This window comes from Pleurodeles waltl, chromosome 3_1 (genome assembly GCF_031143425.1).
Source record: "Pleurodeles waltl isolate 20211129_DDA chromosome 3_1, aPleWal1.hap1.20221129, whole genome shotgun sequence".
Lineage (NCBI taxonomy): Eukaryota > Metazoa > Chordata > Amphibia > Caudata > Salamandridae > Pleurodeles > Pleurodeles waltl.
The window spans coordinates 1,773,711,504-1,773,725,543 of record NC_090440.1 but is presented as its reverse complement, the minus strand read 5'-3'; the positions used below and the strand labels follow the sequence as shown (position 1 = coordinate 1,773,725,543).

Genomic DNA, 14,040 nt, shown 5'->3' with positions numbered 1-14,040 from the left:
ATATGCTTATAACAGAAATCCGAATGATCTTATAAGTGCACCCAAAGATGCTAAATAATTATTAAATAAGGTGTGTCTTAATGGTGATTCATCTGCTACCCCACTCTCCAGGTATTTGAATGCAGATTGATACAGAAATATAAAAACTGCCAGTTTCTCTATTCGCAATAAAGGAGAGACGCTTCTAGAGCTAGAGAGATTATTCCTATATGTGCCAGGCGTTACAGTAGAGTAAAAGATCAGGTATAATAAAGGTTGTGGCAGCACTGCAATCCATAGCGATTTAGTATTATCCAAAACTGCTACTAGGACCATCTTGCTGCCATTACATGCTGTAATGTCTGATTGGGCTGAATGTAAGACATCCCTTGCTCCACGAAGGCAGCTAGCTGTGAATTAACTGCATTCTCTGTGATTTCAGCTTGATTTTCTGTGATTTGACTTTGGACTTGAAGTGTGTTCTTAGCACATGTCTTGGGTCAGTGATCACATCCTGCTTCTGGAGTGCACTGATGGGTTTGTGGAGTTCTCTGGAAGAGCAGGTTGCTTCAGCAGTAGATGTTTTCTAGTGATATCTTTTTGCTTTCTTCACTGTGGTTTTGCATAATCTACATTGGATTTAAAAGCTAACTTTGTCCTCATAGTTGTGGCTGCATCTTCCAAGGACTTTTGAGGGCTCTGTTTTTTTTTTGTAATGTTTTTTTTTTTTTTAGCTTTTACTGGCTTATGTCCTCTGAAGAACCAGCCTCCTCTGCCTGTTTCCAGGAGCCATAATTATGTATTTGGGTTTGTTGCCTTTGTCCATTCAGTGGGTACATTGTAGTGGAATATGACTGTATGATAGTCGCGTTACTTGAAAGAATAATTATATGGAGGTCACTGAGGATATGTAATAAGCTGTTGATGAGGGCAGAAGTAATTATGGCAGTAAAGAAGGGTTTCCGTCAAGACTAATTGTTTCAAAGGGAATCTGCAGATCAGCGAGCCCTTGATCAACAACAGTAAAGTGCTTCTGAAGAACTCAGATACTCCTCCACTATTGTTTTCGATGAGGAATTGTGTCCCCTGGTTGGATAGCCTTCTGACTGATTAGCGAACATAATCTTCTATTCATGGTTCATTTATGAAAGCAGACAGCAGTCAATGTCCATAAGTCAAAAATGGTAAGCAAGCTCTTTTTCCATGGCTCTTCTATTGATGAGGATGAGGCACAGTGGGGTGGGTGGGAGCTGGGAGAGGACAGGTGCCAGGAGGCAGCATGGTAGACTATGCATTTTGGTTGTTGACAGCAACCCCCAAAAGGTTTAGGACTTAAATAATAGGAGCAAAGAGCAGGATTCTATGGGGAGGACTTAAGGAGGCAGCCAGAGGAGATGGTGGCTATTGTTAGCATAAAAGGAGAGTCAGAAAAGAGGGTCTGGTGAGTCGAAGGGGGGATAGGAGGAAGGAAGGAAGTGGCGTTCATAGGGATGAAGGAGTGATTGGAAGGAGCATTCTTAGTCGCCTAAGCTAGATGTAGTGCTAACCTGAGGGCGGGGTGGCCGGGCAGGGGAGAAGAGAGAGTGAGAATATAGTTTAAACAGGTTTCCTATAGCAATTTGTAATTGCAATTGGTATCATTCATTGTTTGTGTACAAAACTCATGTTGACCCCTGCAAAATATTACTACACTACGTGGTTAGATTACTGTGTGAAAACCATGGTAGTGAGCTTTGTGGAAGAAAAAGGTGGAATGTTTAAAAATAAAGGTAGGGTTTGGTAAAAATAAATCCTGAAGGGTAGGAGATCTGAGATATAGGAATAGTAAAATAGAGGTAGAATTTCCCAGAGAAGTGAGCAGTTATTAAAGATTGGTATGACCTGACGCTTAAGTGTACCTGGAAAAATCCTAAGGAATATAGTGTTGTGACTCACAGGTCCAACACTATGCAACTAGTGGGCGAAGGTACTGTCCTATTATCAGAGTGTCAGTGGTCTACTCAGGAGCAACAAAGATGCAGCTGATACAGGACGCCCCTTTGTACAATCACCAGCTTCAGAAGCTGTGAGTGGTCCACCGCACGACAAGGTATGCTAGAACATCTAACTTCCAAAATCCCCCCCAAAAAAAGCATTGGTAAAGCCAATAAGTCCTGCCTTTGTGACCTATTGGCTTTGCCAATGTTTTTAACCATGCTCTACAGCATGGCTAAAAAGAATAGGGGGTGGGGAAGGCTAGCTGCGTCATTTTCATGGTCGTGCACACCAAGCTTTCATGTGTCTTAAAAAAAATCTTTTAGAAAAAAACTGCCACAACTCCATATTTTTTTTTCTTTACCTTCCAAATTGGACTGGTAAACAAAAAGAAAAAAAGTATTGCGGGTTGGATAAGAGGAAGACGGGATGGAGAAAGCAGTACAGGAGTGGGCAGAAGTAACACTGCTGGCACATGGGTGAAAGCAGCACATATAGGGCACGTGGGGGGACAGCAAACAGATAGAGAGCTGTGGAAGCAAACTGAGGAGAGAGCGCATTATGGAGCTGGGGAGAAGCACAGGTTTGAGATTAAAACAAATGGGAGGAGAAGCACATGAGAGCAAGGGCATCAGGGAGGTGGGCAGGGTGCTGCACACAGGAAGAGAAAGAGCAACATGAGGGCAGTAGAGAAGTACAAGAGGGAGACAGCTGAAAAATGCATGGACTTTTGTGGAGTACTTAAACTAAAAGAAAAACTTAGTGCCTGAAAGTGAGCACTGGAAGGACACAAGCAGTGCGTTCATGCCCCAAGGAAGGGACAAATGCATGAAGAGGAAGTAAAGCCCACACAAACTAACAAATCATTAGCAAGCAAACAAGAGTGACAATGATGCAATGGTGGGTTTTAAGCCCACTGTGAGCTGACAGTACGTCTTGCAAAATACAGAGGTGAGACCTAAACACCAGAGTTTATCAGAGTCTGAGATCTTTCCACGAGTGAAGTAGGTGAGATATATTGATGATGTAACTTCCCAAAAACGATCACACTATTGGAGGACATATTGTACCCAACTGATGGGGTGCAACCATTGGAGTACAAAGGAAATGGAGGGCGCGGCCTCGGAATGTGTTAGGATTACGGACAGATGGAGAAGGGGAAGTTCATAGCATGGCATAGTGAAAGGAAAAGAGAAAACAGCGAGGCCCTATGCCAACAAGGAAGTTGCTAAAGGATGTCACCTTTAACACTCACTCTTAACCGTGATGTTGGTCTGGACACCCTGGGGTTGAAGGCTTAGGCAGATTGAAAGTGAAAAGGGAAGAGAGTAAGTGTCACATGATCTGTGAGGGCTTTATAATAGAGAATATCCAAAGTGTGCATCCAACAGGTGCACACTTTTATAAAAAGATGCAACACTATTACAATTACGAATCAGCGGTTTTCACTTGTTTTCTTCAAAAATAACACCCTCTGTGTCAAACAGGCAGAAGAAATAGCTGTTAGGAGAGGGCAAGCCCCATAGTGGAATTGACACGCTACATAATGGTTCCATGCAAGTGGTGGTCAGTGGTTGATGCTTTTCTAAAAAGATTTTAGGCATCAGGGAGGCTTGGTAAGCTGAACGCTAACTGTTGATAAAATGCAGTGTGCCTTAGGTTATGAGTTTGCTTTGCAACAACACATACTCATGTTCCACCTTTCTGTAGGCCAGTAAACAGCATAGTACAAATTTGACGAATGATTACATCTGGTATTTGGTATACTATGTCTCCCAGAAATCGCAGAATTGTAGTAAATAACCCTAAACGAGCACTGGCACTTGCAATAAGTCTGGCTTAAAAGGCACTATCAAGTGTAATAGAATTACAATGGCATGCATGTGCCCCTAAAAGTTAAGCTCAGGCAGATGGATAATTTAACAAAATGATCACAATTGTGTAGAGGCAAAACAGTATTTGTGGAAACCACACAAACGTCTGCAAAATCAAAACATGTACTACTGGCTCTCAATATATGGGGGGAGCCAAAGCTCCTCTCCTAATGATTGTCACGTAATTGTCTGGTGACATCTGAGCTGTCAAGCTAGACCTTAATAAACACAATGTGTTATTGTGAAAGTCGGCATGCAAGTGCAGTTGGTTGTAATGTCACAACTCCTCATTCCACACCAACAATGTCAATAGCTAATGAATGTTATTCCATGTAGGACTTTTGAAACAACTGTTTTATTCATCACATTAAATGAAAACTTTTTATCTGAGACAGAAAAGTGTGGGCGTTTGAAGAGTGATGGCTTACATTTTACTTTCTACTCATTTTATACGATAGCAAACATTTTTGTAGACAGATAAACTAAAACTTGTTTGAGAAACTAGAAAGAGACTTTTCCTTCCCTAGTTTTCAGCCACACAAAATATTGGTATGTTTAATTTATTTGATATATTTCATATGCACTGTCACTATATTGTTGAAGGTGAAGTGTTGTTCATCTGCGCATACATGGACTTTAAAAATCATCATTTATGTTCCTACCTTTTCTTTGTATCACATTCCTTACTTTTCAGGTCCATAGTTGGCATGACCATGTACAACCAAACCACACAGGAGATTGCAAAGCCTTCAGAATTACTGACAAGTGTAAGATCGTATATGACAGTGCTCCAGTCAATTGAAAATTATGTTCAAATTGACATCACAAGGGTGTTTAATAATGTTCTTCTACAGCAAACCCAACATCTAGATAGTCACGGGGAGCCAACAATCACCAGTCTATACACCAATTGGTAAGATCTAAAGTTTTACATAAAAATGTACATGCATAATGTTTTTGGGGGTAATCTGTGCCTTAAAATGAAGTGATGAAGTGCTATCCTGACATCTTTGTTTTATTGCATGTGTTTCCCATAGTCCTATCTGAATTTGCATAATTGTGATTCTTCGTTTCCTTTGAACATTAATAGAACAGCCTGCTAGACTTTCCCAGTTAATTTTTACATGAAAATGCTTTTCTTTTCCAGGTATCTAGAGACTTTACTAAGGCAAGTCAGCAATGGCCATATAGCTTATTTTCCTGCAATGAAAGCATTTGTTAACTTGCCCACGGAAAATGAACTTACATTTAATGCAGAAGAATATTCGGACATATCAGGTGAGCACTTTAACACAGTTTTAAGTGTGTTATTTCACTTTCATATTTGTGATATTCTACAGTAGAGGTAAACTGATATTGGATATAGGTCAATAATATGTCAATTGTAGAGTTTATTTAAAGTCATCGTTTGTTTTACAGCCCGCTACCATCCCCATTAGACACTTAAATCTCAATATCTTTACAGGTGGTGTGAATCTAATAAATTATCCCCAAGATGCACCCATATTGTTGATAATTGTTATGCCTTTGATAAATATGAAGTACACATGGGATAAAAACAATCTAATTGAAAATCTTGGCATATTGTTACATTTATCATAACTTCCACATTTCTCAAAGATAACCACGAGTTTGCATATTCTGGGAAGCATTTCACATTTGAGCCTCAAGATTTGGTGGCTTAGAGTTCAGACAATTATTCCTAATTTGGTAAAACCAGATGCACTTTATTTTTTATTTTTTTTAGAGCCTCAAGATTTGGTGGCTTTGAGTTCAGACAATTGTACCCAGTTTGGTAAGACTAAATGCGCACAATGATGGCCATCTCTTCTTGGGGTGTGGTTTGACACCCTCTTGGGCTTTGAGCAGCAGCTAGGGTTAACCATACACTCGGGCACAGTGATGGTAGGTGGTCGAGGCAGGGCATGCCTGCTGAAAAGGGGCAACAAGAACTAGCTTTGTGATGTCATACTACATTAAGGATTGTCCCCCTCACTTTCGTCCTAATCCCCTCTGTACCTTTTAAGATGTGCCATGGTGTATTGCAGTGAAACCGTGAGCAGCATGTACTCTGCAAAAAACACAGTGGGCCTTTAGCTCCTGAGGGAACCCCACAGACAATCCTAAGGGTCTGAGGAAGTCTTTATTGTTTTCAGAATAACATAACAATATTGAATAAAAAGTTTAAAAAACACTTTGGCCAGAATGAAAAGCATCAATAGAGAAAAAAGTATATTATGATTTAAAATACATAATTACTGAAAAAACTGGTATTGGTAATGTAGGATGATTCTTATGCCTGCCTGATAAAATTATGAGTTACAGAAAATTTAGTGCAAAAATTGATTCAATGCCCCACAATTTAAAACTTTACCTTTATGTTTTGGCAGATCCCAACTAATTTTATAACCTGTAGTACAAAAGGAACCCAAGCCTAAATTTATGGTACAGCATATGATTTAGACTGTATCCAGTCTAGGTAAGCATCAAAGCAAATACACTCTTATGAAACAAATAATTCCACGTCAACCTCAGTGTTGCTTATTATCCTCCCCCAGACTCTGCTCACTCCATCATCAGCAAGCACCCCCTCCCCCCAGTGTTACTTTGTGCCTAGGTTTGCACAATAGAGGTACTATATGCATACACTACAGCCTGGTGCAACTAAAAAAATGCCCCCGAAATGTCAACCGCCTACTTCTGCCCATTTAATCCTTATGAATCTATTGGTGCTAGAGCACAGTTCACATTCTCTAAACCATCTGTCAGCTAATGCATCAATTCCAGGCTACCTGAATGAATCCCTCAATAGTTTTTTCATTAATGACATACCCAGAGGTACACATTTCCCATCCCTAAATGGTAAATCACCATCCACTAGTAATTCCTTGGAAAGTTGGAAGAACACCACACTCTCAGGGTTTAGCGATTTATGTTCCTGCTAGCCATTTTTCACACAGCTCTTCACATATTTGAAAATCTCATCATTTTTGTCAGCTTCTGCCACTCCAGCTTAAATCAGCAAGCTTCCCAGATATCACCCCCCTCTCCCCCCCTACCCCCAATATGGCATCAACGTCCGTATCCTACTCAAATTCTGCCTGCCTGTTTTTTTTGTTTTTTTGGGGGGGGGAGGGGGGATGTTATACAGTAACCTAGAAAGGTTTGTGATTAGATCACAGTTCAAAAAGTGCCCCTCACACTTAATCACAGAAATGTTCAACCGACAATACATATGCTAATAATTCCTTCTCTATCCCTACATATCTTCTCTCTGAGGCATTCTGAGTCCTGGAAGCAACGACCACATTCCATTCATCATTTCCCACCCATTAAGACAGAACTGGCCCCAGACCATATATACTGTCATCAACCATTATCACATTTATTTCTTGAGCAATATGGTTTGAGGCTAGGAGCTTTCATAGGTCATAGTTAATCCTTACAAATACCAACTGTTGTTGTTCTACCCATTCAAACATGCATCCTTTTCTAAACAGTTTCTTGAAGGATCCAATTTTCTCGGCAACATTTTCTTTAAACTTGGTATATTATTCAGATAGGCCTGCAAATGACAACAGCCTCTCCATTTTGTCAGGAGCGTTTGGATGGGTTCAAGAATAGATTTCTTTGGTATAATTCCTTCACCAGAAACCGTGTCACCTAAGTACTCCACTTCTTTACAAAACAGTTTACATTTATCTTAATTTAATGTTGAATCATTTTACGCAGTCTTTCACACACTAGTTACTATTTTGAATAATGAGCCAACGGAGGCCAGGCCAAACAGCATTCTTTTCAATTGAAACAAACCAAGATTGTAATAAACGCTGTTAATTATCTAGACTCGGGCACAACGCAATAATGTGATATTCCGATCTCAAGTCAAAAGTGGAGAAAATAGTGGTCCTTCCTAAAGTGGCAGTTAATTAATAGATCTTAGGGAGGAGAAAGCAATCAACCACAATGTTGGTATTAAGCGCTCAATGATTGACACACAATCTTAGTGTTGTCCTCCTTCAGTTTTGAAGCTATTGGGGACATCGACTTTCAGGACGCTGCTTTCTCATTGATTTTATCATGTATAAGTTTCTTTAGTATCTCTTCCAATTCCACTCTTAGACACATGGAAACACTTCCAAGTTTTTGCTTAACTGGAATGGCCCCATTTTTAAGCATACTGGGGTGCAAAAAAATACACAGCTCACCTAAGTTATGTGTGAAAACCCTGGATAATAATTTCTTAATCCACTGTGCATTATCAGTATCCTCTTCACACAAGACTTACTCTTTGGAGCATTAATTGAAAAATATACCTAATTCCCATTGGTCTCTGCATCCCAAAATATGACTCATTTTGCAGCCATAACTAATTTAGTATCAGCTGCTCCGTCTTTAAGTATGATTCATACTCTGCAGAATCCCAGCATATCCATGTTATAGCTGTCGAACCCCACAGGTCCAGTGCCCGATTTCTCTGAATGATCTAACCTACAAATTCCCTAAAATATATTCAAAAATGTTTCTTTGGTAACTGTGATCTATGGAGAACCCACGTCTGCCATCCGTTCTACTTTGTGCCAAACATTAACACAATACACTTCGGTGGTTTCTTTGAAGTACTTTCCCCCTCTAAATTATGTAAAAACTCTTGATCAGATAAGGCTAAAACAAAACCTTATTCTTTAAGCATTATTGTCACTTTCATCTTGGTCATTACTAACACTTAATACTTTTACTCAATGATGTTCTTAGCATCTCTACACATTCTAGTGAATTGTCTATACACCAACAATTTCTACAGTCTGTGCCAAGCTACCACACTTATACATTGTTCCTCTCCATTTAAAAAAAATATATTTTTTAAAAGACACAAGCGCATATCGCTAGCTGGAAGGAATCGGACTAATAATAAACACAAGCATTTGCAATGCAATAGTTCCAGCATATTTTTGAGCCAGAGCTATTGGCATCGTAAATTCATAACTGAACTTTTCTTGCCACATAAATTGGTCAACCCTCCCTCATAATTTCATCTTTTTCTGCCATATAATTCCAGTGGCCCAGCATTTAACTTAAGCACTTCCATTTACCTTCTTCCTCCATCTCAAAACATACAATTATCATATAAACCTTTATCAGAAATAAACTTTTGGCATTAGAGTGTAATGCTCAAAACACCATAGTAAAAATATAATTTGGGACGGATTGGAGGTTGAAAGGAAAGAGGGAGTTGGGAGTAAAGATGGAAAGGACAAATGGCCTAGTGATGGTTTTATGGGCCCTGGAGTAATAAAAGAAAATGGTTGACTGGAAGTTTGGGAGGAAAACAGAGCAGTAATTAGAGTTGCGTGAGGTCTGTAGGTCTCTGGGCCCCAGGCCGCTGCACCTGTTGCTCCATTGATAACTAGGCCTCAGGAGAGAAAGCGGATGAGGCTGAAAAAGAGAAGTGAAAGGAATACAACAGACAAAAGTAAGAAAGAAAAGAAAGAAAGGGAAGAATGAATGAGAAAATTAAAGTACAACTAAGAGAAGAAATAGAGCAAAGGTGTGAGACAAAAGAGAAAAGTGAAGGAAACTAGCGACCGAAAGAGGAAAAAATAATGAAAGAAGTGTGAAAAGAAAGAGAAAAATTAACGTTAGAGAAAAAAAGAGAGATGGTGAGAGAAACAAGCAGAGAAGGAACCAGTACATCTATGTACTCACACATTTCCTACAGACGCAGAATGGTAAGACCACTTTGGCACGTCGGGTCCCGACAAGTAATTTGTGGCTTCAACATACAGACGGGAAGAAGAAGAGTTTATAGTAAAATGTGAATAAACATATAAAGATAAGATAAACACCAAAGAAAGGAATGAAGAAAGCTATTAAAAATTTAAAAAAATAAAAGTGAAAGGACTCCTACCGAGTCAAAGGAATGGGCAAATAAAAGACAAAGAAACAATGAAGGAGAGGGAAAAAAAGTGAAAGAATGCACATCTGATGAAGAAAACAAGGAAAGAAATAGCCAAGCTTTTGTGAGTTTGAAATAGGAGGTAGCAAGAGGAAGAGGGAAATAACATTTTTTTTTTTTTTAAAGGGAAAGTAGTAGAAATAAACAGTTCAAAGAAAGAGCAAAACTGGTAATGTGTGGCTTTTAAGAGCTGGGAAGAGAAAAGTGGGGAAGAAAGAAAACAGAGTAAAGGAAAGAATAGAGTGAGATAGGTGAAACAGCCCCTCCCAAATAAAGATGGCCGCTAAGAATAGATTTAATTGGCTCCTCCATGTCCTCAAACAAAAGTCAGAGTGTGGAACATTGGGGGCACTGCAGAACAGCAGGAGGTGCAGTAGCAGAGTTGTATGTGAACCCCAATACAGCAATATTGGGCGCTTCAGATCAGGATTGGGGGTATAAACAGAGCTTTGTCCCGGCCTAGTGCTAGAATAACAGAAAGGTAGCGGGTGAGAAATGAGAAACTGAGGGCTGTGTAATTCATGGTATTGGAATAATGGAGCGCAGCAGGCTAGGGTTGAGGCGCACTGACAAGAGTTGTATGTGGGCTGTAGTATTGGAATAGTAATGAGTGCACAAGGTCGGAAGTGAGGTATGTTAATGGAGTTGTGTGGAACCTAGTATTGGCGTGCAAGTGTTGACAGTGTTAGCCTGGAGGTGCCCTGGTGAAGCTGCGAGTGGGGCCCAGCATTGGAGTGGCATTGCATCTGAACCACAGAAGTGAGGAGTCCTGAATGGTGTGTGTGGGAGTCTTACTACAGAGAAGAAATGTGCACTGAAATTGATGGATTCTGGCAGAGCTGTGGTGGTTCCCATCAACAGTGGCATTGGATGTTAGAATAAAGGTGCACTGGCTGAGCTGTGTTTTGCTCTTTTGAGGCCAGTATTGGCTTTGACTGATTATGAAAATTGAGCTGCTGCAGTGCATATGTATGTGAGCGGGGTCCCAGTATAGGAATGGAACTGACCTTGCCGGGTTAGAGCTGAGCTACACCAGACATCCCACTACTGGAGCAGCAGAGTGTGCTGACTGACTCTAAGAACTGACGTGCTCTGGCAGACAACGTGTATGGGGTTCCTGGCAGGGCTGAGAGCTTGGAGTATGTGAACTGAGGTGCACTGATGGAGCTGCACCCGAGGTCCCGTTACTGCAGCAGCAGAGTGTATTGACTGGAGAAACTGAGGTGCTCTGGCAGACAGCGTGTGTGGGGTTCTGGCACTGGCACAGCTGAGGGCTTGGAGTGTGTGAAATGAGAAGCACTGATGGAGCTGCGAGTGGGATCTAAGTATGGGCACTGTCTCTAAGGATTGCAGAGCTCTGGTAGAGTTGGTAAAGAAGATCTAAGCCAAGAAAGGGCAGGAGCCAGGCTGCTAAGAGAGGGTGCAGAGAAACCACAAAGACCAAATATGACCAAGATAACTGCCTGATTTATAGCCTTGTTTACAGCTAAGCTCAGAGCAAGAATGCTCTGCAAATGAAAAAGGGAGCTTCCCTGGACAGGAGCAGGAAACCAAGTAAAAAAAAGTCCCCTGCAGACTAGATAAACAGGACAAAGTGTAACTATACAGTAGTTTGTCCCTGCTCCCACACAGAACAAGGAGGGGCAAAGAGGCATGACTGGCCACTATCAAGCAAGGATTTTTAAATGAAACTGAAACTAACAAGTGAAATAGCTGTAAGCCCACAGAATAAGTATACTTAAAAGTATACAAGTGGTCGTATGCTTGAGCTTGACCTAAAAGAATAAAGCTTTAAAACACTAAGTAAAAAGAAATGCAACATACATCTCCTTAAATTAAACAAGCACCCACACCCTTTCTAAGGCAAGCCCCAACTACTTAAGGGTACTTGAAACATAAGCTGCCCACCTATGTGTACCTCCTCTTTCATAGGCTATCTTTTGGCATGCATGCCTTAAGATAAACCCCTGTTTTTCGATGTGTGTGATATTTGAGAATCCAGTCAGGTGCGGCCCGTCCTTTAGGGCGGAGGGGCCACGATCCCCCCCACCTTTTACCCCTCATGAAGAGTGTCTGTCAGGCTGAACAAAGGTCAGCATAACAGACAGTCTTCATTTTCAGCTCAGGAGTGAGACATGCACGATTTGCACAGACTCCTGGCTGCCTGAGCTGAACTTTGCTGGGCTGAAGAGGTCACAGCTCCTATGGGTGTGACCTCCTCGGATCAGCAAAGGTGCAGAGGAAAGCGTCACCCATTGACACTCACCCTGGGCGCTTCAGGTTTAAGCCCTAAAGTGCCCAGGGTCAATCAGTGGCACTTTGTCACAGAGTGGGGTGGGGTCAGCAGTCTCACTGATCCCATCCCCATCTGTGACCAGGGGGGACTGCTGCCTTCCCTCATTGGCTGACCAAAGGTCAGCCAATGAGGGAAGGCAGCAGCCCCAACCCTCCTGGGACCTCGAGGCTGAAGGTAAATGTGTGTGTGTGTGAACTTTTCAAATGAATGTTTGGTGCATGCGTGCATGTTTGAATGTTATGAGTGTTGTTAATGGATGTGTGTGTCTGTGTGTGAAAGAATGAATGAGTGTGTGTGTGTGTGTGTGTGTGTGTGTGTGTGTGTGTGTGTGTGTGCGTGCTTCCCGACCGCCCCCCTCCCTCCTTAAGCTGCCAGCCACCACTGAATCCAGTATAGAAAGTGAGTGAACTCATTAATTTTAGCAATAGTCTTGGCATCAAGCTTTAATCATAGGGCTGTCAGAGAACAACCATGTCCCAACTGCAAAAGCAACCTTAAAGAGTTTTCAATTATTTACAGCTCTTTGTTATCTGTATAACCAAACAGTTCTGCTTCATAAGTATCAGCTGCTACTTTCTCCATATTGTAAACTTTTTTGTAGCAGTTGTCTACCTTTTATCTTCTTGTTAGTGCAGCACTATATTGTTTTGTTATATGTACAGCCATCTCTCTGTTTCACCAAGTTAAATCTTGAATCAAAACTGATGCTAAGGTTACTCAAATTTGTTAACACATTAAATACATTTTTCTTTGATTGAAAAGAAGCTTCTTAAAGCAGGAGTACTCTTCAAAAGCATGACTTTGGCGTCTTTATCCTACAGCATTCATTGGCTAACAGAAGAACATGTACAATAGGACTACCTTATTTAGGTATGTCAATGTTCTGCTTTCCTGCATAATCGTCAACAACATTCAGGAGCAAGCTGAAGAGTAGGGAGCAAGGATACGTCAGGAGCAAATGCACAACTGACCAAATGGAAAAGCTGTTGGTATACTCCCCAGCTTGCAATACTGCACTCTTGCTGTTGTATTTGCATGGAGGCCTCAAATGATGTCTATTATGTCAGTCTCAAGGCTTTGGTGGTTAAATGATAGCCATAATAGGTCAAATACCTACTAGGTCAAATGAGTGTTTAGGTCCTCTAATGGAAAAAATAAGGCTCCCCTTTTTATTTGTCCACATTTTTTGCAAATCATAAAGCCACATGGCTTGATCTGTTGTACCCATGCCAGGTCTAAAGGCTGCTTGGGCATCAAAGGATAGCTTCTGAATCAGCCAATCCCTATAAACAATATAGTAGTATTTTCTTAACCCCGTCCAACATTGATATAGGCTTATAATTGGCTGTGTCCACCTGGCTTCCTCTCTTATGCTAAGGTGCAATTGTTGTGGACCACAATGAACACGAAATAACACCTGACCCTATCACAGCATTAGAAATCGTAGTACGGACCAGAGCCCAAACTTTAATGTTTATGCAGTATGAATCATATGGGACGAGATCAGTACCCTGGGGCTTTATTCAACTTCTGCCTTAGGATAGCTAATTTATCCTCTTTAGGCAAAACTATTATAACAGGGCACATGATAATTTTTATCTGTTCCAGCACAATAGTGCTTGGTGTACTAAACTTCGTTATTAATTAAAGATAACATTTTGAAATACCTTACCCATTCATTTGCACCTGTCTGTTATCTACTTGCCGTTTCTAGTGCTGAGCCAGAAATTCAGTATTATGTTCAACTTTCCCAATATCAGTAGAATTAGTGTACCCTAGTATAGACTTGTGGCTATGCAAGAGAGAAGAAAGGCCTTTTTTAGGGTCATAGCATCGCATACGCAAGACAACCTCAAAAGGGAGTTGGACAAAGAAGAACCTTGAATGGGCAATATGACCTTAGGGAATAAGTGCTGTCAGACCTTGTCAGAACTACAAAGTACATAACTCAGGAGGCCACA

At 40.9% G+C, this 14,040-nt stretch overlaps 1 protein-coding gene across 1 annotated transcript in view; it reads left to right on the top strand.

Annotated features, from left to right (window-relative positions):
* Positions 1–14,040, top strand: part of NCKAP1 (NCK associated protein 1) — a 906,912-nt gene that overhangs the window by 531,535 nt on the left and 361,337 nt on the right. Inside the window, exons 21-22 of the mRNA XM_069225777.1 lie at positions 4,522–4,740; positions 4,975–5,105. Coding sequence (XP_069081878.1) covers positions 4,522–4,740; positions 4,975–5,105 — 350 coding nt within the window. The remainder of the gene's footprint in view (positions 1–4,521; positions 4,741–4,974; positions 5,106–14,040) is intronic.